This window comes from Drosophila bipectinata, chromosome XR (genome assembly GCF_030179905.1).
Source record: "Drosophila bipectinata strain 14024-0381.07 chromosome XR, DbipHiC1v2, whole genome shotgun sequence".
Classification (NCBI taxonomy): domain Eukaryota; kingdom Metazoa; phylum Arthropoda; class Insecta; order Diptera; family Drosophilidae; genus Drosophila; species Drosophila bipectinata.
In genome coordinates, this window is record NC_091735.1 from 18663091 (window position 1) to 18689225 (window position 26135).

Sequence of the window (26135 nt, forward strand, 5' to 3'; positions counted from 1 at the left end):
CAAAAACCTCTCAGACCCCTAATACAACCCCTCAAAGTAATCTCTAAAAATAAGTAAGAATTCAAATAATATATAGTATGTATTTGTTCCTACCTTGTGTAACCGATTTAGGTCCAGAACATAATCCATTCTATGAGTTTCCATTCCGTCTGGCTGACTTTCAGGTTTCAGTAGCAGGGCGTGCCAATAAACAACCGATCCGGGTACGCCCATTGGTTCACCACAATTAGCTAGAAAGAGGTAGAAACATGCAATTAGAAAGAGACAGGCCGAGAGATGGCGATAGAACCGAAAATTGGGAAATTGTTTTTTGCGGGCGGCGAAAATAGTTATTAAAATACTTATGGACAGCTAAATGTTTAATCAATGTCCCGGCATATGCGATAATTGGGGGCGTGCCGGGCTCCATGGGCTGGTGTCCTGGTGAGATGGTGTCGTTGTGAAATATTTGGCCGTTGGCCACAAAAGCCCGGTTTACTGCCCAGCCAGCGAGAATGCAATTGAAATGCAAATATTAATTACAATCAAATAGGCCGAAAAGAACGTGGTGTGTTTGATTTCTGAACCATACTAGTTTCCGATAGTCTTGTGTAGTGTTTTGTGGGAAACTCTTCGATCGAACCTCGCTAGCCTCTCGCAGGGCAGGGCAGCTTTATGAACCGTTCACGCAACGTGTCGCGTTGTAAATAGAATTTGTGCATAAAATAAAATTATGCATTCATAAAGCAGCTGCAGTCCGTAGGACCATAAAACACTGAATCGTCGCTGAATGCAATTTTCATTCCCCACAGCCGTCAGTATTGTGTGAAAAAGAGTGGGTTCTGTACATACTATATGTACATATATACCCCAACCACTAAACCATAGATGCCTCCTACCTTCTTTTTTTTTTTTTGAAAACCAATGCATGCACATCCCGTACTTTGTGTCTGATTTTCCTTTTCCATTCAATTCGGAACACAAGGCAAGTCCATTCAAAGTCGGAGTCAGTCAGTCCATTTTTCCATTTTCCCTCATCCAGCCATGCCTCACTCGAACTTCATGGAAACTTAAACCACATACCCACCCACACATGTCTTTCAAATCGGACTCTATGACCTCCGGCATCCTGTCCAGAAACACATGTCATTGAAGTTTATGAAATATTTCGAAATAATTGCACCAAAAAGGAGAGATCTTTGTTGCTTTTAAAAAATAAATGTTAAAAAAGAAAAAAGAATTTTAAGACTAAAACTTTCTCATTACTATAATTCACAAAGAAAATATCGATCTACACACTTATTGTTTGAAATTTAAAAAGACTTGTTAGGAATTTGTAAAGATTTGTTACAAATATCATTCCAAAGATGTAAAATTTATGGTAGTAGTTTTCAGTTTCTCAAAGGACATGCCGGGAAAGGTAATTTATACTTCGCGTCTTTAGAACAAGTCGCTACTTAAACTCGTTGCTTCTCAATCTCGTCTCTATAACTCGCTGCTTCCAGCACTCGCTGCTTCTAGCACTCTCTGTCTCTTCTCTCTCTAGAATTCCCCTAAGAATCGCGTTCCAAGCGCCGCTGAAAGGTCCTGGCCACCAAATTGTAAGAGTCCATAAACCGATCCATGCACAAGTTGAGACAGCGCTTCTCCTTGGCCTGGAGCTCCTCCGAGGGACGCTCGACGCACTTCCGGAAACAATTCTCGCATATCCGGTCCAGCATATGACTGACATGATCTATGGCTGCCTGCTGCTGGATCTTCTTCTTGAAAGTGTCCTTGGTGCTCTCCTTATGACTGGTTTCCTCCATTTTTGTATCGTTTAGCTCTAGCTTCGATTTTCCAATTTTCCAATTTTCCGATTTTCGGTATAAATATTTTCCTATTTCTTTTCGAAATTGTTATGTGACTTGTCAGGCAACTGGGCTCTGTCTGATTTAAGCAGCTAAGCATAAGTCGGGGCATGTGAAATCGTCAGGTTTCATGGCTACCTTGGATCACCTCGACCATAAACGGATTATAATGCGTGAGCTGGGCCCGGCCCCGTCCCCCATTGGACACCTGACCGCCGGCGCTGCCTACTTATGCCAGACCAGAGTTGGGCAGTTAAACCGCTTACGGATGTGCCCCGCCCCCATGCCACAGATTTTCAGATTTGCTTTAAACGGTGCACTCGGAATAATATTTATAATAAATGGCTATAATGAATATAGGGTAGATAAAGGGAAGTACGAGCTAAGGAAAACCATAAGTAGATGGTAGTTTTCAGCTTTAGGTATAAACTTAACTGTTTATTAAAGAAATTGAAAGATTAAGAAATAACTTAATAAATAATCTATTTATCTAAAAATGTAATTGGTACCTTTATAATATATTTTTATCATGTTTATTATTTATCACTCCTTAAATAAAAAACCATACCTAGCTGTAGTTCTATAGAAGATTTAGAAACTTGTTCTATATAGTTAGAAGTCAGATCTGAGTGCTATATAGTATCTAGGCATAAAATATAAAAAGAAAAAAAAAATTTATAATGGCATCTTTTTAAAAATAGGTATTTTATGAAAAAAATAACAAAAAAAATCTTCGTTTTTTATTTAATAAAATAAACCTTTAAAATGATATTAAATAATTTCAAATTTAATATTAAATTGTGTTACAAATGCAAAGCTTTTTATGCAAAAGTATACTTTAAAGGTGATAAATCCAATTGTTAGGTTATTTTTTATTAAACTAATAAAATTATATAAAATTATTTTAATCCAAGTGGAAAGAATTTAAATTAAAGAATAAAATGCTTAATACATAATGATTGGATTTATGGCCTTTATTCATGAAAAGGGTGCTTTAAGCTGCATATCAAGCATTTTTTAGGCAGTACGTAAGTTGTTATATATATTGTACTCATATAAGGATAAATAATAAAAATAAATAAATAAAATAAGTCCTTAAATTTTTGTAATAAATTCATGTTTAATAAAAACTTGGTATTTGGTAAAGGTGGAGAAACATATAAATTACAAGATAATTATTCCAATTCAATCTTCAAATTGCTCTTTAAAGATTATATTCTTCATTATTTTCTTCTTTATCTTTTCTCTGTTATTTTTTTTTTAATTTAATCCAATTTGAATCGTAATTTATAAGTAAGAAAACTGCTAGTTAATCATTAATTTTAATCCTTACTTGTTACAAAGAAAAGTTCTAGTAATAAATTGTTGTTTAATTTAGTTAAATTTAAAAACCATTTTGCCAAACCAAATAAAGTTTGTTGTAATAAAGTTAAGAAAACAAACCAATGAAAAAGCAAATCCCCCGAATGCCGAGGCTTATATTTTGCTCGAGTGTAACCATCCAGCGGGAGCGCTTCCTGAGCTTTGTGGAGGAAAAGTCCATTCTGTCACGTTTTATATTGATATTTAAAAAAATAAAAAAAATACAGTTGGGGTAGCAAGGGGTGGCACTTTTTGCTTTTTGGGGTTTCGGGAGCCGCAACTAACAACTAAACAAAATGGCAAAACAAATTTCAGCGCGTTTTATGCCGCTCAGCACGTAGGCGGCTGGTTGGGAATCGCTAGAGGAGGGTTTTGGGGAAATCTAGCGGAAAGAGGATGGTGAGGGGGGGTGGAAAGAGAGCTGGCTGGAGGGGGCAAGTACTTTTCACGTGGCAGCCACGTAGCAAATGGCAGTGGCGAAACGGAAATTGCAATTGAGTGCAAATTGCAAGAAGAAAAGGGCTCACAGTTTGGCTCGTGAATTCTGCACTCTGCTCTCCGGTCTCTGGCTCTTGTATGTCCTGTACTGTCCTATACCGTCCTGGTTCTGCTCTCCCCCTTGGGCCACCGGACTTACTAAATTTTTAATGCCCGCGCAGTGATTTAACCCCCTCGTGAGCCTCGTGAGCTACCTACCTACATACCTACCTACCAAGGTAATGAATAAATCTGACCATCTTGAGTCACGCCACGCCCCCGGAGGCGGCTTTAATGATTAACCGCCATCAGCCCCGGAGAAAGGTAAACAATACATCAGCCACGCCTTCAGCACATACACAAGAGCATACAACCTGTATTGAAAGTATCATTGTTTGTTCGCCGCCTTCGACTTCAGCGCCCGTTTGTCACGTTCTGGGCGCGATTTTTATCGCCTGAAAGTCGCCCTTGCGCCGCCAGCCAGAAGAAGGCTTTAATTAAATTTCACAGCGAAAATTTCACACATTTTTGCACCTCTTGAAGTGCAGCGAACGGAATGCCAAATATTTCCTGAAAATTGTAGGTTTTAGGAAAAGGAATAAGAGCTTGTAGTAGGGAAAGGTAAAAAATTAGTAGGACATACGAGGCGTATTCTTAATTTGAGGCATGAATATTGTAATATTATTAGTTTTATAGTAGGGCGTACTTTCAGTTATGGGTTTTATATTACGGAGCTTCCTTTACTGGCGCTACAAAAAAAGGCAGGAGGGGGCGTGGCAAAAATTTTGAAACAAACTTGAACTGCGTGGTATTATAAGAGTCTTCAAGACAAATCCTACAGCTCTATCTATTTTGGTCTCTGAGATTCACGCGGCTATATCGACTCGGCTGTTGATGCTTATCAAGAATGTATATACTTTATGTGGACAGAGATGATTCCTTCTCTATTTTACATACATTCACACAAATAAAATATAGAATAAAAAGTTTTAGTTTTTGTTAGTTTGTGCGGATATTTAAGAAATATTAATTCCAAGTTTCAAGTGATTCGGCTCATTGGAACTTGAAATATGGTAGTTATTTCGAGAAACCCGGTCTACTGTCCCGAAACTAAAGACGCACTCGCTTTGAAAATAGTTTAATTTTTAAAAAGCCTCTGGGGAGATATACTAGAATATTTCAACTGAAGAACTAAAAATATGATTTTCATAAATTTGTAAACTAGAAGACCCCCTTAAGCGCGACATTCATTAGTTAGAGATAAGGAGACTGTTGCGTCATTTAAATCTCTTTGAAGAGTACTTTCCATTAGGGAAGTAATAAATAAGGTAATATATAAATAATTTATTGTATATGCATATATACAAATGTATGTATATATAACCTCAATATATATCAAGAAGAAAAAGAAGCTAAGAACATAAGCCATGTCTTGTTGCTAATCACCTCTCTCTAATCACCAATAACCTTTGACATCCCTTCCGTACTCATTGTGTCTGTGAAATATTTCGGCTTTTCCATATGTGTGGGTATGTCCCAATTCCTAATCAGAAAATGTGAAGCTCAGTTTCAAGTTTAAGCTTATGGTCGAGGAGGGCTTTATAAAGCCGGAGCTTCAAGACTCGCAGCATCAGTTGAAACATTTCGAGAGACTCTTTCGGTACAAAGTTAAGTTCAATAAAAAATCATACAAGATGATCTTCCCCGTGGCCCTCATTTCTACGTGTTTCCTAATTTCTGCCTGCCTTGGATCGACGACGTCGAAAACAGAAAGCATAGGTGAGTTGGCAGAACACAACAATTTGCAAACTAAACCAACGAGCTTTTCAGATTTTCCAGATCCTTGTCCACGAGACCAAAAAGAATTCCATGTCCTCCGCGAAATCCAACTTCCAGGCTCAGACCCGTTTGAAGTGAATTGTATTTCCCATTCGATATTTGGATCTGGATGGTTAAGTGTTTTTAATAAACGTCATCGTGCACCAATGAATACACACACGTATGAGGACTTTGAACGTGGATATGGCGATATAGTAACTAGTTTCTTGAATGAGTTCTTTATTGGACTTAACCGATGGCACCATCTGACGAATGGCAAGCCTCATGAAGTGCTTTTAAACACCTATCCAAGACCAATCAGATGCGACAACTTTGTTGTGGGCGATCAAAGAGAAGGTTACAAAGTGAAAAATATTGGCAATTGTTCTGGAAGCGATGTATGGATGATCCCTAAGCAGGACTCAAAATTTTCCACCTTCGATCGAGATGAGGATGGAGATCCTGGTCGTAATTTAGCGAAGGAAGTGGGCTATGGCTGGTGGTTCGATCCTAGTATGAGGTGTGTATTCTTATATAGTTTTTCCTTTCGTTTCATCTCCATCTGGACATTTTTAAAATAACTAACTTGAAATCATTTTTAAATTCTATTTTTTCATTGCTGGAACTATTAGCCCCAAGAGCCCCGATTCAAGCTATTCCTTTTACATTTATATCCGAAGAACAGATTGAAAAAAAAGCCTTTTAAAACTGACTTGGAAAACGAAACATTTTTGAAAACTATATGATATCTTAATATACACTAAAATATAATTATATTATTGCTAATATTATAAAGACGATATGTAGATACACTATACTCTTATATTTCTTAACTTTTGAATAAAATAAAAAATTAAAATATTTAAAAATTATTGAAAAATAATTGTTTTTACTGCAAAAAATTTGAGAAGATCGGAAACATTTTGAATTTCAGACATTTCAGGATCAGCCCCAACGGAGCCTTCGAGGTGGCCCCTTTAGCCCATCCAACAATGTGTATATTGTGTAATCTTTAATATGATATAGGCTCGGATATAGTCTTTTTGATTTGGCTAAATTGTGTGACTAACTTAAAGATGAGATATCTCGCAATACTGTCTGTCACCCAAAAAGCTATATAGCTTTTGTATAAAGTTACCAGGAAAAAAGCTAGAGATTTTGATATTGATATAAAAAATCCGACATCTACATCATATTTTTTTTTGTCATTTGAACGTAACTTAAATTTCTTTTCGTTTTTTTTCGAATTTGGTATCCGAGCTATAAAATAATTTCGTTAGCATGGAGAATCGCCAAACAAACCAAATACCATCCGATTACATTGAAGAATTTTCGAACTTAAAGAGGAAATTGGAAACCTTATGGGACAAACAGTATGCCGAAGACATATATGAAAATATGAAGGAGCAGGAGCAGCGTCGATGTAACCTATCATTTTATTCTACGCCACTTGGTGACCGCAATAGATTGATCAACCTTATGGAAAGGATAAATAAATCGTTCAAATTCAACCACTGCACTATACACCTGGCCCTGTACTATATGGACTGTATACATCAAGTATATAGAATCAAGAGGGACAAGGTGGTGATGATGATGCTCGTATGCATCCATCTTGCCGCCCAAATCGAGGACACCGTTACAACTATTCCTCGATTCTGTGATATGAATATAGTAGTCGGCAATGTCTATAACGTTCGCGAGTTCAAGTCTGTGGAGCGTAGGATTCTACGCTTCATGAAATTCGAAATGCTGCGTCCCACCACCGCCAGTTTTGTGCAGCTTTTTAGTACTCGTTTCCTCACCCAGGATGATTTTGTGGGCTACTTCGAAGAGATGAAACGACGTCCAATCTACGAAAAGTTTCCCCGTTACATCAGCTTCGAACATATGTATCTAGAAATACTCTGCAAGCTGCACAAGGTGTCGGACTATACACTGAAGATACCCGAATTTTGCAGCGTACCTCCATCGATGTTGGCGGCCGTCTGCATCGCATTTGTGCGAAAGATAAGCTTAATAGAACCCTGGACACCCTATCTACAGGAGCTGACTGGATATAGTGAGTCTCAAATAGAGCCATACCTCAACCCCCTACGACTGTTCCATGAGGACGAGATTCGTAATGAGCGTACGAATGTCCGCTGTCTGCTTCCACCTAGCCATCTGTCAGCTGGCCAAGAACAAAATATCCACAACAAGCCAACCGGAGTAGTTGAAAACAACAATAATATTAACGTTCAGCCCGAGATGCCACCTCCTGAATTGCCGACAACTTCTAAGCGTCGTCAGCAAATGAACGATGATGTCGAGCCCCATTTTCATCCCAGCAAGAAGCAGAAGAAACATTAGATTTAAAAAATTGACAATATAGTATAGTAGTATTAGTATTTCAAAAACCAATCAACAAGGAAAATTATAAATGCTACTACCTGAGGCCTGAAGCAAAACAAGCCACAGGCGGCTATAACATCCAAGCGAGCAAGCAGTTTACTGCTTACCTTCTTATGTAAGCAGTTATAATGAAGACCAATCACAGAACAGCTAACCTAACTACAATCTACTGTCATCGAACACATTAAGACTGGTCCTCGCGAGTGGTCATCGCACACAGTAAGACTGGTCTAAATTGGAACAGAACCTAATATCAGGCCTATCAAATAAGAAGCCCTATACTGAATTCACCTCAAACCATGCAAGCTGTTGACTTCTTAGATGATAGCTCAAGCAGTTTCAACAAAAACCATCACAAGCCTAAACTAAAATACAAACTACACTACAACTACTGTTGTAAGCCTACGCTAATATAAAAACTAAACAAAAAAAACCATTTTCTAGAATGATCTCACATTATAAAAATGTCCCTAAGCAAATACTATCTCAAATATAAACCACAAATTGTATCTACTGTTTTTCTATGAAAACTATGAACCCAAGAAAACTTTTATGGGTATGGGTATTATGGGTATATTATGGGTATTCTTGATCATCCAAAATAATGAATTATAAAATAAGTAGATTTTCCTAAATTTTTAAACTAGAAGACCCCCTTAAGCGCGACATTCATTTGTTAGAGATAAGGCGGCTCTTACGTCATTGAAATCTCTTTGAGGAGTACTTTCCATTTGGGGAAAATATATAATAATGTGTATAATAAATAATGTAAAATATAACTAATTGATACATGTGTAAATATGTATGTACATATATATAGCCTCAATATATACCAAGAAGCAGAAGCTAAAAACATAATCCAGGTCTGGTTGTTAATCACCTATCTGTAATCTCCAATAACCTTTGACATTCCTTACGTACGCATTCTGTCTGTGGAATATTTTGGCATTTCTATATGTGTTGGTATGTCCCAATTCCTTATCAGAAACTAAAGCTCAAGCTCATGGCCGAGGTTGGCTTTAAAAAGCCGGCGCTTCAAGACTCGCAGCATCAGTTGAATTATTTCCAGAGACTCTTTCGGTACAAAGTTAAGTTCAATTAAAAAAATACAAGATGATCCTCCCCGTGGCCCTCATTTCTACGTGTTTCCTAATTTCTGCCTGCCTGGGATCGAAAGAAGTAATAGCCGTTTTGTGTGTTTTTATTTAGAAAATTAATTTAATTTGGAATTCCTCAGACCTGCCATCCCCTGGAAGACGAGTGCGAGACCATTATTGTGCAACGGTACTTCGAGAATTGCCACAAGAAGGATGACCTACTCTTAAAGTGCAGGACAGACTTCTCGGAACTTCAGAAACGACATTCAGACTTGCAGAGCAAGGATGCCCAGAATTCAAAATTCCAACAGGGTTTTTTGGACTTGATGAAAGACCATTTGGAAGTGCTGAGTAAACTTAGAGATAGTGAAGTTAAATATGAGCAAATGATAAATCAAAAAAATGGGGAAATCGACCTGCTAAGAAATCAAATTAATGACCAAAAGAAAACAAGTGACTTTGCTAATTTAACTAATCAGTTCCGCGAAGACATTGCCAAGTTGGAGAAAATAGTAAACATTGGAGGATCGGATGAAAATAATCTAACAAAGGCGGAAGTAAAAACTGGAAAGCTCCAAACTACTCCGCTGCTTAATATTAATAATCAGACGACATCGAAAACAGAAACTATAGGTGAGTGTGCAGAACCCAATCATTGGCAAAATAAAACAAAACATTTTTTTAGATTTTCCAGATCCTTGTCCAACAGACAAAGAAGAACACCAAGTCCTCCGCGAGATTCAATTTCCAGGCTCAGACCTAGTTAAAGTGGTCTGTTATGCGTTTGAGGAGCTTGGATCTGGATGGTTAAGGGTTTATCATAAAGATTCTTTTTCACAAACATTTAATCGCACTTATGAGGATTATGAACGTGGATTCGGAGTTGTTGGAACTAAGATTACAAACGAGTTCTTTATTGGACTGAATCGATTGCACTATTTGACCAGTGGAAAGCCTCATGAAATGCTTATGTGGACCTTTTCAGGCCATAGCAGATGCGAAAACTTCGCTGTGGGCGATCGAAGCGAAGGTTACAAGGTGAAAAGTATTGGCAATTGTACTGGAGACGATGTATGGATGAGCCCTAAGCAGGGCTCAACATTTTCAACATTCGATCGAGATGAGGATGGAGTTCCTGGTCGTAATTGGGCGGAGGAACTGGAGTTTGGCTGGTGGTTCGATCGTGGAATGACGTGAGTATTCTAATTTGGTTTTTTGTTTTTTTAGTCCCCAACTGGACATTTCTAAAATAACTAACTCGAAATCATTTTCAAATTCTATTTTTTTATTGCTGGATATATTAGGCCTAATGATGATCCCATTATCTTGTACATCCGTAGAACAGATTGAAAAAAACAAAAAGCCTTTAAAAACTTATGAGTTTTGGAAAATAAATGTATGCTTAATATGCACTAAAATGTAATTATATTATTGCTAATATTATAAAGACGATTATTAGATAAACTGTACAATTATATTTTTTAACTTTTTAATAAAATAAACAAATAAAATATTTAAAAATTAATTAAAAATAATTGTTTTCACTGCAAAAAGTTTATGAAGGTGGGAAACATTTTGAATTTCAGACATTTCAGGATCAGCCCCAACGGAGCCTTTGAGAAATAAACGAGCGACTCTGGTTGAGTTTTTAAAAATGGCTAACCAACTTGCCCAGCAGCTGGAGAATGATTTCTTTTGGACGTTAGCCGCTCTTAAAGCTTAAACTCCAAAGATATGAATTCTTATCAACAATTTCTTGTTGCATACTTTTTTCCTTGCAAAAAAAAGGCTTACTACTCCTACTTAAGCTTTAGACTGAAGCGTCTATAACTTCTCTAAAAATGATCCATTAATAAATTAGTTTCTATATGTTACATAAACTCACACGTATACAATATACCCTTGTACTCTACGAGTAATGGGTATAACAAGTATACTTTTAAATAAAAATGTTTTCTTAAACAAATGCTCGTGTGTTTGCCTTTGTTGTAGGGCTTGAAGCCCGAATGCTGAGTTAGTAACTAATTTATTCATGGTCCTGGCGAGACGAGGCTTATCGCTCATCAAGCGGACTTTAGCAATGGACCTCACTTCCCCCCGACCTCACAGGGAGATATTTTTTTTTTTGGGGAAAACATCAAATATTTGCCCAGTTTAGACCAGAAACACAAAAGGACTCGGCAGGACAAAGGAACGCGCTTCGATTGCCTGGCACTGCGTATACGTAATAAATAAATAAAATGCCAATGAAATCGGGGGACCCTACGACGAATACCAGGCCCTACCGAGGCCCCTCGGGGTGCCCAACCAATATCGAACAGAATTAAAAACCAACGACCGAGGCGGTCGAGTCGCGGGCGGGTAGGACACAAAAGTTTCGCTGGCAAAATGGGAAATTGAAATCGCTTTGGTTGCAATCGCTAATGAAATGCGATAAAATGAACTGAAACTGAAAATCGAACTAAAATCAAAAGGAAAATGGGCGGACATTTTGCGCGGCCAATGGTTTGGGATTTCGGTGCGGAAATTAGTAAAAGTTTTCTGCCCAACAGCCAGGGCAGCTGGGCGGGATGGTGTGTCAAGGATATAGTCGCTTTTGGCGACTTCCTTTCTCTGGCTAATTTCCAGTGGCAGCGCCCCGAAATGTAAATCAAAACTGCAGCTCCAAGTGCCACACTAATTAGATTAAGTTGAAGCAGCAGCAGCCATGGCAGCAGCAACGCCAAACGGCTATGGCGGCTAAGAAGTAAAAAAAAAACCCCCCAAAAATATACATATACAGTGAGTCACAAAAAGCTGTTGACAATTTGGAATTTTGTTTTTGCCTCTCTAGCCTGATGAGCGAAATATTTTCAATTGCAGTGAGAGAAATTTATTATTTTTTAATATTAAAAGATAGGAATAAAGAACTCGTTAGAAGTTGATATCTTTTGGTAGGGGATTTTAGACATAAATGGTCCTAAATTAACCACATGATAGTCCTTAATAATCATCTACAATATTGCAATTTTGTTAAATTATATATTTGTAATAATTAGATTAGTATGTATATAGACCCAAGGGTGCAAAGTATTGGGAATATCCTGAGTCTATGTCGTTGTCAACTGGCATCCGATTCTCAAGCGCAATATCTAACAAGATTTTCATATCGATTAGCAGTTATATTTTATTAACAAGAAATATGACAGACATCTACAGACATAGATTTTTCTACATGTTCCGTGAAACCCCATATCTTACAAGATTTTCAGACCGATTCTCAATCAATTTCAATCAAAACCTCGATACATCCTTGATTTGTATTCCCATTTTTTAAATTTTTCCTAGGAGTATCTTTTGCAGAATACGGTATCCAGCATTTTCACATGTAATTTCGGACTATGTCCATATCTTTGTCAATTTTAATCCGACTCTTAAACGGAATAAATAATTTTTTCAACAAATCCCCATTTAACTCAGCTCAAAAAACTCGATCAAATATTTTGGATCCCAATTTTCCCAGGACCCAGGATATCCATAGATGACCGCAAAATATATCCATATCTTTACCTATTTCCATTCGATGTCCCAGAGGACGATCTTTAACTGGATTTCTGGATTGATTTCTCATTAATCTTTATCATCTTTATTTTTGAAAGTTTTCCTAATTTTTCTGCTTTTGATTTATGGCCCTGTCCATATCTTCACTAACTTCTATCCGATTCCCACGCTGAGTATCTTAAACGATTTGTGGATAGATTCCCCCACCAATCTGCATTACAACTTCAATAGAAAATATTCTATTCGTATTTCTCAAATTTTTTCTAGGAGAGCTTTAGTAAAATGTGGTATTTTTGGAAAGTAGCTTCGAACTATCGTCCATTTCTTTCCCATTTCTAGCAGATCTTTTAAAGAATACCTTCGACCATTTGCCTTGAAACCTCGTCACAATATGTTGAAGCCCCATTTTTTTTTTTTTTAATTTTTCTCTTATTCGTTTACTTAGATTACTAGAATAGTCTTAAAACTTGGACTTGAATCAGCAAAACGAGACTTAATAGAGAGCGGGATTTAAAGCTCAAATCCTCAGAGGAATAAAAATATATACACCAATACCTATTTTTATAAGAATCAAAATAAAACGATCGATAGGACAAGATAGATAGATAGTGATAATGATAGAAATTGGTAGATAGGCTCGACTATTCTTTGAAAAAAAATAAAGTATTTAAACATAACCATTGTTCTTTTCTTAAACCCCCAAACCTCCCTCAAATATTAATATATTTGTAAGACCTCTCCACTTGTTTCTCCGAGTGCCTGAAAAGCTACGATATTATTTGGCATACTATGTATATAGCCCCGTTTATATATATTTTTGACTTGGCGCCAGAGTTTGAGAGTTTCTTGTCCCTGCTCCTGTCTCCGTAGCTGCCACGTCTTGCTTAATTATTTCCTTGGGTAGAGCAAACAATCAACATAATTTCTGACACGCCTTCGCCTCCCACGCGGTCGCCAGCTCTGACTCCTCCTAGTTCTCCTCGTTCTCCTCATTCTCGTTCTGTTATCCATTCATCCTTGGCAGGCAGGAAGGCAGGCAGACAGGCCGGCAGGAGGACTGGATGTCCTTGTTTGTGTTGTTCGTGACAAAATGAAAAATGTTGAAAGTTGCAAGTTGCGGATGAAACTTCTCATTAGCTGCAGTCCTTGGTGTACGAGTCCTGGTCATTGATTGCTCTTTCCGTGGCCACTGGCCAGGCTAACAAAATTTCAATGGCCTTTTAATCGTTGGCCATTTAGTCTCTACAATCTATACAATGTAAGAGCAAGGCAAAAGCATACAAAAAGCAAACCAGGAAAAGGCACCAGGAAAAGGCTAAACAGGTGAGGGTCAGGCATCGGTTTTGTTGGGGGAAAAACAGGGACAGTTTGCTTTGCCAAAACACTTTCCCTTGTTTGCATTTAAATTTCGTTTTCAATATTACCCAGCAAGCTGCATAAATTATCTCCCACAAACTCAGCTGTTTTTCAACACTTTCCTTTCATATATCCTTTCCATCTATGTTTATGTATGTGTGTGTGTGTGTGTGTATGCACAACTATAACTATCGATCTCACTTAAGCCTCCTGGGTAGTGGAGGTCCTGGTCCTGTCTGGCCAGGCCATATGCAAACTGGCAATAAAATTTAAATATTTTCCATATAAATCAAATCGATGGAAATTTTCGGGACAAAGCAAGGTGCCCACACACACACTATACCCACACACTCACACAGGCACCGGCACATTTGTATCCTATAGCCAGGATGTCTGTGTGACTCGCCGACACATGCCATGGCTAAATGGATAAGAGGACAGGAGAGTTGGGTTTGCCGGGGAGAGCTGACTGCCTGGCTGCCTGGCTGGTTGGGGAGTGGTGGCCACTACCCATTGCCTGAAGCGTCAACGCCCCAAGGACCCGTTTCCGTTTTGCCAAAATGCAGCTGGACAAGTAGCGGCTCGCAGCCTCACGAAAACCCAAATTCAAATAGAGTTGATCGATTTTTGGTTAAAATTTTGATACAAATCGGTTTCATTTAAGCCAAGGCTTCAACAAAATATCTTAATGTCCTAATATCTAATAATGATATAACTTGATTGCAATTTTTAATCTCTTTTTATACCCTTGCAGAGGGTATTATAATTTTGTCCAAAAGTGTGCAACGCAGTGAAGGAGACATCTCCGACCCTATAAAGTATATATATTCTTGATCAGGATCACCTCCTGAGTTGATATGAGCATGTCCGTCTGTCCGTCTGTCCGTCTGTCCGTCTGTCCGTCTGTCCGTCTGTCTGTCTGTCTGTTTCTACGCGAACTAGTCTCTCAGTTTTAAAGCTATCGACTTGAAACTTTGCACACACCCTTCTTTCCTTTGCACGCAGTATATAAGTCGGAACGGCCCGGATCGGCCGACTATATCCTATAGCTGCCATATAACTGATTGATCGGAAATGGTATAACTTCGGTGTTTTTAGAGTTAGAGAGTTCAAATTTGATATGAGAGCTATTTTTGGCAAAATAATATGACATGCCAAATTTCATAAGGATCGGCCGACTATATCCTATAGCTGCCATATAACTGAACGATCGGAAATGACCCAACTTTCGTGTTTTTGAAGATAGAAAGCTGGCACTTGGTACACATTCTATTTTTGGTCAGTTAATCCGACCTGCAAAGTTTCATTAGGATCGGTTGACTATATCTTATAGCTGACATATAACTGAACGATCGGAAATGGTATTTGGTAGAAATATTAAATTTCGTATTTTTGAAGATAGAAGCTTGGGACTTTTTTTTAGATTTTTTATTGTAATTAATTGGTTTTATTATGATGTAATCATAAGGATCGGCCAACTATATCCGATGTTTGCGCTATATATTCGGTTTTAGCTGCAAGGGTATATCAACTTCGGCTCAGCCCGAAGTTAGCTTTGCTTTCTTGTTAAATTTTTTTTTTTAGAAAAAATACAGAAATCAAGGCTACATTTAACTTTTATTAGTTATATAGGTTTATTTTTAAACATTTTCCTAATCTTTTCAAGAACTGCCTAGTAATCCCCACTAGTACTACTGCTCTCAGCTAAATAGCCTTAGTCCTGCAATACAATTTTTAAATAGCGATCTTTCATTGCCGAACAAGTCCTTAAATTCTTTAAAAAACATCCCTAAAAAATAACCAAATATAACTTAAATAAAAACCATATTCCCATCACTATTTGGTTTTGTCAAGCCTGCCTTTACAAATACAAGCAAGAAGCTTGTTCCTTAAAACCACTCCTTTCACAAAACTCTACTCCACCTCCATAACTAAACGATCACGTAGCCATAATCACACTCACAAAACAGACACCACCGATCATCAACATAGCAAAGACACTCCACTCCTGGCAGGTCCTTGAATTACGAATAGCCTTCCAACCACTTTACCCAATCGAGCCTGACATTCTTATGATTTAGTGGATTTTGGGCTGTGGGCTTACAAAGCAACGAAGAAAAAAAAAGGCAAAATAAAAAAGCGAAGAGGACAATCGAAATTGATTGAAGGGCTTTGTTGTTCAAGGTAGATAATAATTCTATTGAATAAATTATGATTTTTCGGAAAAAGGATAACACTTTGGTGTGGTGCCTTTCGACTTTGACAAATGGCAGTGACCAGTGACTGGTTTGGTAAATAGAAACGGAAGCCCCCAGGGATAATGAAGATCTTTGGCCAGGAGTGGAAGATGTCCTGTCATACCTAACACCCACACACCTAACACCTAACACCCCCTACTCAGGCACTCCGACACTCTGGCCTAAGGGAGAATAATGGATAATGGCCATTTGGATCCGCATATGTCCTGGCTGGTTGTCCACCTTCATTTGCATCATTTGGTCTCTCCCCCCTAATGCAAGAAAATACAGAAACCCTCATCAGGACACCCCCAAAGAAGACGTACTTTTACCCAAAAAAAAAAAGGATACTGAGGAGAGGAGAGACATGCAACATTTCGTTTACGTCGAGTGCACTTTCGGTCACATTTATTACACAATTCCAATAAATAACATTTCGCAGGGCTTCCTGGTCTCGTTTGGCCAACTTCTTGGTAGTCAGGACATACAGGACTCACCCAGACACCCACACAGACATAGACACAGACAGACTCATAGACTGTCAGACAGTGAGAGAGACAAACTTGGACAGAGCACGTCGGCAACGATTTTCTTTATGGTATTTACAATGGCATCGTCAGCTCGTCATCGTTTGGTTGCCGCTAGCCCCGACTCTCAAGTTGGGAATTACAACGGGAAAGGGAAGGGAAGGAGATCCATACAAGTTGAGTATTTTATTTACGAGTATTTTCCAACACTTGCACACAAGAACAGACATCGAGAGACAAGAAAAGATATGAACGACAATCTTAATATGAAATATAAAATGCTCTTTTGTAAAGGTTTATTTTTTTTTAGAAATTTTTGTTTGGGGTTTTGGGTTTTAATTGTTGTATTTTTCTTTAAAATTAAGGTCTTATTTATATATACTATGAAGTACCTATAAGTAACTAATAGTATCTTAATAAAGACTTCCTTTTTTTAAGTATTTGATTTACGAGTATTTTTCAACACTTTCCAGCACAAAAATGGGAAAAGAAAAGACATAAACAGGCAATATTAATAAAACCCCTAATACCTATAAGTACTACCATTAAATTGCCCATTTTTCAATGCAAAAAACCTCCAAGAATCTCCAACTAGGCCTTAAAAAAGCTACAACCTTAATGAATCCTTGCCTTTTTGAATTTTTGAATTTTTAATAAATTATGTATGTACATACATGTATATTTAACACTAATATACACATATCCTTGATTATTTTTATGCCATAAATTCACAATCTTTATTGATAAACTTGTGAGATTTTATTTAATTATATCTTTTTCCATTCGGATATAGCTGTTCTGGCTGTGACTCTTGCCTCCTTTTTTGGCACTATAAGTGCCGTAAATTTGCCATTTAATTGACAGACCGGCATCATAATTGCATTATTGTCCTTAAATCCGACTTTGTGGCAGCAATTTGAATTTAAATTCGAGTCGAGTCGAGTCGGTTCGATTGCCGCAATTTTGCTCGGCAATGCCGCCCAATGGCTTGCATATTTATGAAGTTATTGCAATGCCAACTGGCATAAACATATTCATTGAAGGGAGTGCCACTGGGAGTGGAAGTGGGAGGCTGGCAAGGATTGTTTGATTTGCCACTCTAACGAACAGTCAATGTGTATATATATATATATATATATGTGTGTATAGTATATACATACATATATGTATATAAGGAGCGCATATGTATGTCTGTTTATGCGCCAGAAGTGCACATTGTTTGCTTTGCAAACTTTGCCAGTCGCTGTTTCTCCGCTGGCTTGGCCTGATCCTGCTGCCTTCTGCTCCTGGCTCGTCCTTCGTCCTGCTGCCTTGCCTCCTGTTGGTCTCCTTCTCCTTCTGAGTGTGCTCCTGCTTTTGGCCAAATATCAATAGCCTGGCTGGAAAAGGGAGCAAGGACCAAGGCCCAAGGACCCAGGACCAGAGCTGCGAGACGCACTCCACTTGCATATTTATATTTCACATGATTATGTTTAATTTCGATGCAATCCCCTCCCCTTTTCTGAGCTGCTCCTTCCCCCCCTCCATTTGTCCTTGGCCTTTTCAGGACCTTTTCTTATAGTTCATCTCTGCCTCAGGTTGTTGTTTCCTTTTTTTATTGATAAGCTCTACATTTTTGGAAATTAACTATATTAGGCTCAAGACTTGAAAGGTATATAATAAGTATATGGGAGCTGTAGGATATACATAGATGGCCTATCCTTATAAAATTAAGTATGTCGGTTTATTTTGCTAAAAATGGAATTCATAGAAAATCCCAACTCTCTTACTCTAATAGCACCAGAGTTGTGGCATTTCCGATCAATCATTTATATATGGCAGCTATAGGATTGGACACGAATACAATATACCCTTGTACTCTAAGGGTACTGGATATAAAAATTGGTAGTTTTGTTAGTTTGTGCGATTATTCGGAATATTCATGCCAAGTTTCTGATTAGAACTTGAGGTATGTTAGTTATTTCGAGAAACCCGATCTACTGTCACGAAACTAAAAACGCACTCGTTTTGAAAATAATTTAATTCTTAAAAACCCTTCTGGGAGAGATATTCTAGAATATTTCAACTGAAGAATTACAAAAAAATAATATTTCCCTAAATCTGTAAACCAGAAGACCCCCATAAGAGCGACATTCTTTTGTTAGAGATAAGGAGACTGTTGCGTCATTGAAATCTCTTCGAAGAGTACTTTCCATTTGGGAAGTAATACATTAGGTAATATATAAATAATTTATTGCATATAGTACATATTTACAAATGTATGTATATATAGCCTCAATATATATTAAAAGAAAAAAAAACTAAGAACTGAGCCATGTCTTGTTGCTAATCACCTCTCTCTAATCACCAATAACCTTTGACAACCCTTCCGTACGCATTGTGTCTGTGGAATATTTCGGCTTTTCCATATATGTGGGTATGTCCCAATTCCTAATCAAAACCTGAAGCTGAATTTCAAGCTCAGGCTCATGGGCGAGAATGGCTTTACAAAGCTGGAGCTTCAAGACTCGCAGCATCAGTTCAAATATTTCCAGAGACTCTTTCAATACAAAGTTCCGTTCAATAAAAAAAATACAAGATGATCCTCCCCGTGGCCTTAATTTCTGTGATTTTTTTTATTTCTGCCTCCCTCGGATCGGAAAATGTAATAGCCGTTTTAAGTGTTTCTATTTTGAAAATTAATTTAAATTTGAATTCCTCAGACCTGCCTTCCCCCGGAAGACGAGTACGAGACCATTATTGTGCAACAGTACTTCGAGAAGAGCCAAAAGAAGAATGCCGAGCTTTTAAAATGCAGGAAAGACTTCTCGGAACTTCAGAGACGATATTCAGACTTGCAGAGCGAGGATCTCAAACAACATGCCCAGAATTCAAAATTCCAACAGGGTTTTTTGGACTTGATGAAAGACCATTTGGAAACGCTGAGTCAACTTAAAGATAGTGAAGTTAAATATGAGCAGATAATAAATCAAAAAAATGGGGAAATCGAGCTGCTAAGAAATCAAATTAATGACCAAAAGAAAACAAGTGACTTTGCTAATTTAACTAATCAGTTCCCCGAAGTCATTGCCAAGTTGGAAAAAATAGTAAACATTGGAGGATCGAATGAAAATAGTCCAACAAAGGCGGAAGTAAAAACTGAAAAGCTCCAAACTACTTCGCTACTTAATATTTATAATCAGACGACATCGAAAACAGAAACCATAGGTGAGTTGGCAAAACCAAATTATTTGCAAAATCAAACATAGAATTTTTCAGATTTTCCAGAAATTTGTCCACGAAGTCAAGTTAATTTCTACTTTTTCCGCGAAATCCAACTTCCTGGCTCAGACCCGTTTAAAATGGTTTGTATGTCAGATTTGGAGCTTGGATCTAGATGGTTGAATGTTTATAGAAAATATGATGATTCAAAAACATTTAATCGCACGTATGAGGATTATCAACGTGGATTCGGTGATGCAGAAACTGGAGAGTTTTTTATTGGACTGAATCGCTTGCACTATCTGGCCAGTGGAAAGCCTCATGAAGTGGTTTTATACGCCGGTTGGGGGACAAGAAGATGTGACCACTTTGTTGTGGGCGATAGAAGCGAAGGGTACAAGCTAAATATTATTGGCAATTGTACTGGAGAAGACGTATGGATACTCCCTAGGCAGGGCACCAAATTTTCTTCCTTCGATCAAGATGAGGATGGAGTTCCTGGTCGTAATTTGGCGAAGGAAGTGGGCTATGGCTGGTGGTTCGACCCCGACATGAGGTGTGTATTCTAATTTGGTTTTTCCTTTTGTTGTTTATCTCCAACTAAAAATTTTTAAGATAACTAACGTGAAATAATTTAAAAATTCTATTTTTTCATCTATTAGCCCCAAGAAGGATAGCATTCGGATGTTCATCCGAAGAACCGATTAAGGAAAACAAAAAGGCTTTTAAGACAGACTTGAAAAATTAAACATTTTTGGAAAATATATGTTATTTTAGTATGCACTAAAATGTAATTATATTAATTTTAAAATTAAAACGACAATGGTTACATAAACGGTATTCGTAAACCTTTTTAAATCTTGAATAAAATTTCCAAAATATTTAAAAATTAATCAGAATTAATTGTTTTCACTGAAAAAAAGTGAAAGGTCGGAAACCAAAATTTTGAATTTCAGAAATTTCAGGATCAGCCCCAACGGAGCCTTTTAGAAATAAACAATAGACATCTCCGAACCTATAAGGTATATATGTACATTTAAATTTCAATAAGAATCGGTCATCTATGTATATCCTATATCTGTCATATAACTGATTCATCGTAAATTCTATAGCTTGGGTATTTTTAATGGTTTCTATTTTTGGCAATATAATACGACATACCAACTTTGACAGAGGAAAACCTCATTTCCAAGGCATCCCATCACGAAAAAGGGATGAAAATTTTCCGCTTGAGAATAGAATGAGATATGTACGTGGAAGATATAGCCATAACTGTGAACTCTATAGGCGAAAACCCCATTTTCAAGGGAAAATCATTTTCAAGAGATCAGGGAAAATGGACAAAAAATCTAAAAAATATTTTGTCTCTGGATTTTGACGCAGAATAGTGTAGAATCCATCTAGAAATCGTTTGATGTACTCCGCTTGAGAATCGGATGAGAATTGGGGACGATATAGTCATCTCTGTGGGCCAAATAGACGATAACCCCATTTTCAAGAGATCCCATGACGAAAAATGGACAAATAATGTAAAAAATATTTTTTCTATGGATTTTGTCTACGTCTAAAATATTCTGTCTAGTGTTACTCTTTCTTACATAAATATAAGCTTTTTCCAAAAATATATCAAATAAAACATAAATAAACGATACTATAAAAGTAAGCAAATATTTAAGCTTATGTCCAAAAAAATCAAGCTATTTAAGTCAGAAACAACTAACCATTAATAAAAATAAACTTATGAATAAAACTTTTATGTACTTTTTTTTATAATTACACAAAAGGAAATATTTTTTTTTCTTCAAAATTCGAGTCTCAATTAATCTTTTAAGACATATATTTCGCATCAGCTATTATATTTTCCATTTAAAGACTTAAAACTTGGACAAATATATACAGAAAGCCCTTAAAGTGAGAACCAATTACCATCCCACTGTACAACAATATTTGTTCAAAATTTTGTGTCTCCAGCCCATAGTACTTAATAATTTCTAGGTCAAATTTCGGCCTAAACAAGTAGGCCTTGGCCGAAATTCTCCAAAAAAATCAAGCTAGTCGACAGAGCCCCATATCCAGAATCAGTTTCAAGTCATCAACCGAACTGAACAGATCGTCTCCTAAATTGTATATTTATTTTTTTTTTACCAAAAAAAAAAATGTTTTAAAATTTCGTAACATTGTGAAATGTTTTTCGTGTTATTCGAGTAATTTTTTCGTTAGCTGGGGCGTCTGCCAAACAAAAAAAAAATGTGTCTGCTAGGTTCATAAAGCTACGCACCAAAATTGTTAGTTTTTTTTTGGGAAAAATTAAATATGGAATATATATACTCACTCTACATCCTACATTTTTGGTGAGTATAGTTGGTGAAAAGCCAATTAAATATTTATTATTATTTATTATTTATATAATATTTATTTATTAAATATTTATTTATTTATAAATTTCTTTTTAGAATAAGAAGTTGCTGAATTAGTATTGCTGATGTTGCTGCAATTACAATTTTCTTTGCTTTGTTGGGTCTATGATCCACACAGACGCACCACGGGGATGGGCGGCATCCATCACTATCCTGCCACATGTTACTGACGAATGATCCACACACCAGCTGGTCCTTCGAGAAGGATCAGCTTACTGGAATGGCAAGAATGGTAACACCCAGGACCCAAGTCACATATTATCAACGCAAAGGCTGGCATCCCCCATGACCTTGGATGACGGTCTTCTTTTTTTTGTTTTTGCGGTTCTTCAGACTAGAAGAATTAAGCTATCTACTCAACGACTCAGAGATCCACACTCCAATAGACAAGCAAACTAACCTGATGAACTTAAGTTGGAGAATCGACGATTCCAACTACCACCCTCATAACTACTACTTTTAATGGAAAAAAATTCTTTGCTGGGCGAAGAATCATGTGTGCCAGTGGCTGCCACCGATGTGGTACCGACGGACACAAACACGGACACGTCTAATATACATGGATATAGATATACACCACTCTTCTTCCCTGATCAGGACTCAAGGAAGGCTCTCGCACGCGCACGCACATCGACGTTTATTTTATTTTTTGTTGAATTATTGGTGGCCAGCTACTCGGCTCCTCAGATATTAACTAGAACCGTTCAACACAAGTATATTTTTGTAAATTATATTTTTGGACATTAAAAGAATAAATTATTGAAAAATGTAAAAAAAAAAACTGAATTTAAAATAGTTTTTTATATTGGGGATGGGTTGGGGGTAGGGCTGTAATATATTTTCCTTCAAAACTTTTTCAAAGGGAATATATTTGAATTTTTGGAGACTTGTAATTCTGATATGAAAATCAAAGCATACTAGGGATAAGGGAAGACGTTCCTAAAGGAAAAAAATAATAAAAATTTAAAAAAAAAATCATAAATTGAATCTATATGTAATTTGAATTTTGTTTTTATTTGAAAATCATATTTGGGAGTACTATTTGAAAAGTACTTTCTAATTGGTGAAAATATACAATAATAGATTCATCAAAAAATAAGGTAATACATAAATAATTTATTAAATATACATATTAGAAATGTATGTATATATAGCCACAAAATATAACAAGAAGCTAAGAGCATACAGAAGGTCTTGTGTTAAACACCTCTCTCTCTCTCTAATAACCTTTGACACCTCTTCTCTGTATGTGTGGGTATGTCCCAATTCCTTATCAGAAAGTCTGGAGCTTAATTTCAAGCTCAAGCTCAAGGCCGAAGACGGCTTTAAAAAGCCGGAGCTGCAAGACTCGCAGCATCAGTAGCAAATATTTCCAGTGATTCTTTCAGAAGAAAGTTCCATTCAATAAAAAAAAATTAAATATGATCCTCTCCGTAGCCTTCATTTCTACTTGTTTCCTAATTTCTGCCTCCCTGGGTTCGGAAGAAGTAATACCTATTTTGAGTGTTTTTATTTTGAAAACTAATTAAACTTTAAATTCCACAGTCATGCTACCTCTCCGAAGATCAGGAAGATGAATGTGCCTCAGTTTGTTATCCGATCGTGAAACCTCTACTTCGATACTTCGAGAAAATCAACGAGAAGGATGCGCAGCTCTTAAAGTGCAAGACAAATTACACAGAATTGCAGAAAGAGGGTCTCGAAAAATATGCCCAGTTATCCAAATGCCAACTGGATTATTCGGACTTGGTGAAAAGCCATTTGGAAGTGCTGAGTCAACTTAAAAGTAGTGAAGTTAAATATGAGAAGTTGCTTTCCAAGCAGCAGGAAGTTGACAATCTAATAAATCAAAAAAATAAGGAAATAGAGCTCCTTAAATATCAAAACAGGAATCTAAAGAAAACAAGTGAACTTGCAACTTTGACTAATCAGTTCCACGAAGACATCGATAAGTTGGGAAGAATAGTAAAGATTGGAGAAATTAATAGTCAGACGACGTCAAAAACACAAACCATAGGTAAGTTGGCAGAACACAATAATTTGCAAAATAAAACAACGAATTTTTCAGATTTTCCAGATTCTTGTCCACGAAGCCAAAAGAAAAACAAAGTCCTCCGCGAAATCCGACTTCCAGAAACAAACCCGTTCAAAGTGGCTTGTGTGTCACACTCGGAGTTTGGATCTGGATGGTTGAGTGTTTATATAAAACATTATAATTCACAAGCCTTTAATCGCACGTATGAGGATTATGAACGTGGATTCGGAGATGTAGGAACTGGTTCTTTCGATGAGTTCTTTATTGGACTCAATCGACTGCACCATCTGACCAGTGGAAAGCCTCATGAAATGCTTTTAATTACCTATCAAGGGCCAAGTAGATGCGACCACTTTGTTGTGGGCGATAGAAGCGAAGGTTGCAAGGTGAAAAGTATTGGCAATTTCACTGGAGGCGAAGTATGGATGAGCCCTAAGCAGGGCTCGAAATTTTCCACCTTCGATCAAGATGAGGTTGGAGTTCCTGGTCGTAGTTTGGCGAGAGAAGGAGGCTTTGGCTGGTGGTTCGATCCTAATATGAGGTGTGTATTTTGTTTTTTCTTTTGTTTTATCTTTAACTGGACATTTCTAAAATAACTAACTCGAAATCATTTTTAAATTCTATTTTTTCATTGCTGGAACTATTAGCCCCAAAATGTATGCAAGGTATGGCTTTTTCATGTACATCCGGAGAACTGATTGAAGACAATAAAGAGCCTTTTGAAACGGACTTGGAAAATTAAAAATTTTTGGAAAATATATGTATTTGTAATATGCACTAAAATTGTTTCTAATATTATAAAGACGATTATTAGATAAGCTGCACTCTTATATCTTTTTAAATTTTCAATAAAATTTCCAAATAAAATATGTAAAAAATAATCGAAAATAATAGATTTTGCTGGAAAAAGTTTAAGGATGGTTGGAAACAAAAATTTTTCAATTTCAGACATTTCAGGATCAACCCCAACGGAGCCTTTTAGAAATAAACAATAGACATCTCCGAACTTATAAAGTATATATGTACATTTAATTTTTAATAAGAATAGGTCATATATATCCTATATCTGTCATATGGTACTTGGTAAAAATATTAACTTGGTTTTTAACTTTTAAGAAATTTGGAATGTTTTTTTAAATTTTGTATTCTTATAATTTGTTTGTCTTTCGTAAGGATCGGTCAAGTATATACCTAAGTATATTGCATTTCTTCGTCACTTAAATGGATAACAGATAATTTGGCCTGGGGGGGCTTTCGGGTTCGTCACCGTAATCTTACCTCGTCGAGAGTTTTTTTTAAATTTTATTGGAAACTATTAAACAAATTTATATAAACATGATTTTAATTGAAACATGATAATTGTACTTGATGAAAAATGAATTGAATATATTTTGTAGACTATATTTTTAAAGTTTACTATGAAAAGGGATAGTTTAATTTATGTTCAAAAGTTCAAAAGGCAAAACGAATCTAGATCCTTCTCTGAAATGGCAATCAAAAGGCGCAAACATTTTCCTGGCATTTAAGTAATTGAGCAATTCCACTCCAACTGCAACTCCACACCGTGCCACTCCACCCACCACTCGATTGTCAGGCCCTCTCGAGTTTGGCGACAATATCGATAACCTGTCACAATATCGTTATCCTTGATGGCCATTGCAGGACTACTCCTGCTGCTGCTCCTCTTTTTTTATTTTTTGTTTGTGCCATTTTTTGTATTTCATTTGTTATTGATCATCCCCTGCAATGTCCTGCACCTTTTTATCCTTTTCGCAATCCATTTTCGCCTTTCGTTTTGGCCAATGTCACAAATTAAAATTTATTTTCCGACAATTTTTTATTTAA

The 26135-nt window shown here is 36.8% G+C and overlaps 5 protein-coding genes and 2 long non-coding RNA genes across 9 annotated transcripts in view; 6 read left to right on the plus strand and 1 right to left on the minus strand.

Annotated features, from left to right (window-relative positions):
- Positions 1-26135, plus strand: part of LOC108133603 (fibrinogen alpha chain-like) — a 204949-nt gene that overhangs the window by 173735 nt on the left and 5079 nt on the right. The window lies entirely within an intron of this gene.
- The window catches only part of LOC122320954 (fibrinogen-like protein 1), a 77601-nt gene that overhangs the window by 25229 nt on the left and 26237 nt on the right, over positions 1-26135 (minus strand). For all 3 annotated transcript variants that reach the window (XR_011444201.1, XR_006246357.2, XM_070282905.1), the window contains one exon: positions 94-230. The gene's annotated coding sequence lies outside the window, so the exon portion shown is untranslated. The remainder of the gene's footprint in view (positions 1-93; positions 231-26135) is intronic.
- Positions 5422-6272, plus strand: LOC108119463 (uncharacterized). The gene is made up of 3 exons (XR_011441853.1): positions 5422-5447; positions 5499-6006; positions 6119-6272. It is a non-coding gene; the product is annotated as an uncharacterized lncRNA (long non-coding RNA).
- On the plus strand, positions 8945-20546 carry LOC108119465 (fibrinogen alpha chain-like). Its single transcript, XM_043212968.1, has 4 exons — positions 8945-9059; positions 9118-9610; positions 19896-20394; positions 20501-20546. The coding sequence occupies exons 1-4, from the start codon at positions 8994-8996 to the stop codon at positions 20544-20546; spliced, it is 1104 nt and encodes a 367-aa protein (XP_043068903.1). The 5' UTR covers positions 8945-8993.
- Positions 9666-25029, plus strand: LOC138927809 (fibrinogen-like protein 1). The gene is made up of 3 exons (XM_070283156.1): positions 9666-10170; positions 10282-10347; positions 25013-25029. Exons 1-2 carry the CDS (start codon positions 9941-9943, stop codon positions 10325-10327), a joined length of 276 nt encoding a protein of 91 aa, XP_070139257.1. The 5' UTR covers positions 9666-9940; the 3' UTR covers positions 10328-10347; positions 25013-25029.
- Positions 21840-23036, plus strand: LOC108119462 (uncharacterized). Its single transcript, XR_001772995.3, has 2 exons — positions 21840-22189; positions 22292-23036. It is a non-coding gene; the product is annotated as an uncharacterized lncRNA (long non-coding RNA).
- Positions 23677-25061, plus strand: LOC138927777 (angiopoietin-4-like). The gene is made up of 4 exons (XM_070283091.1): positions 23677-23742; positions 23801-24272; positions 24324-24831; positions 24938-25061. The coding sequence occupies exons 1-4, from the start codon at positions 23677-23679 to the stop codon at positions 24990-24992; spliced, it is 1101 nt and encodes a 366-aa protein (XP_070139192.1). The 3' UTR covers positions 24993-25061.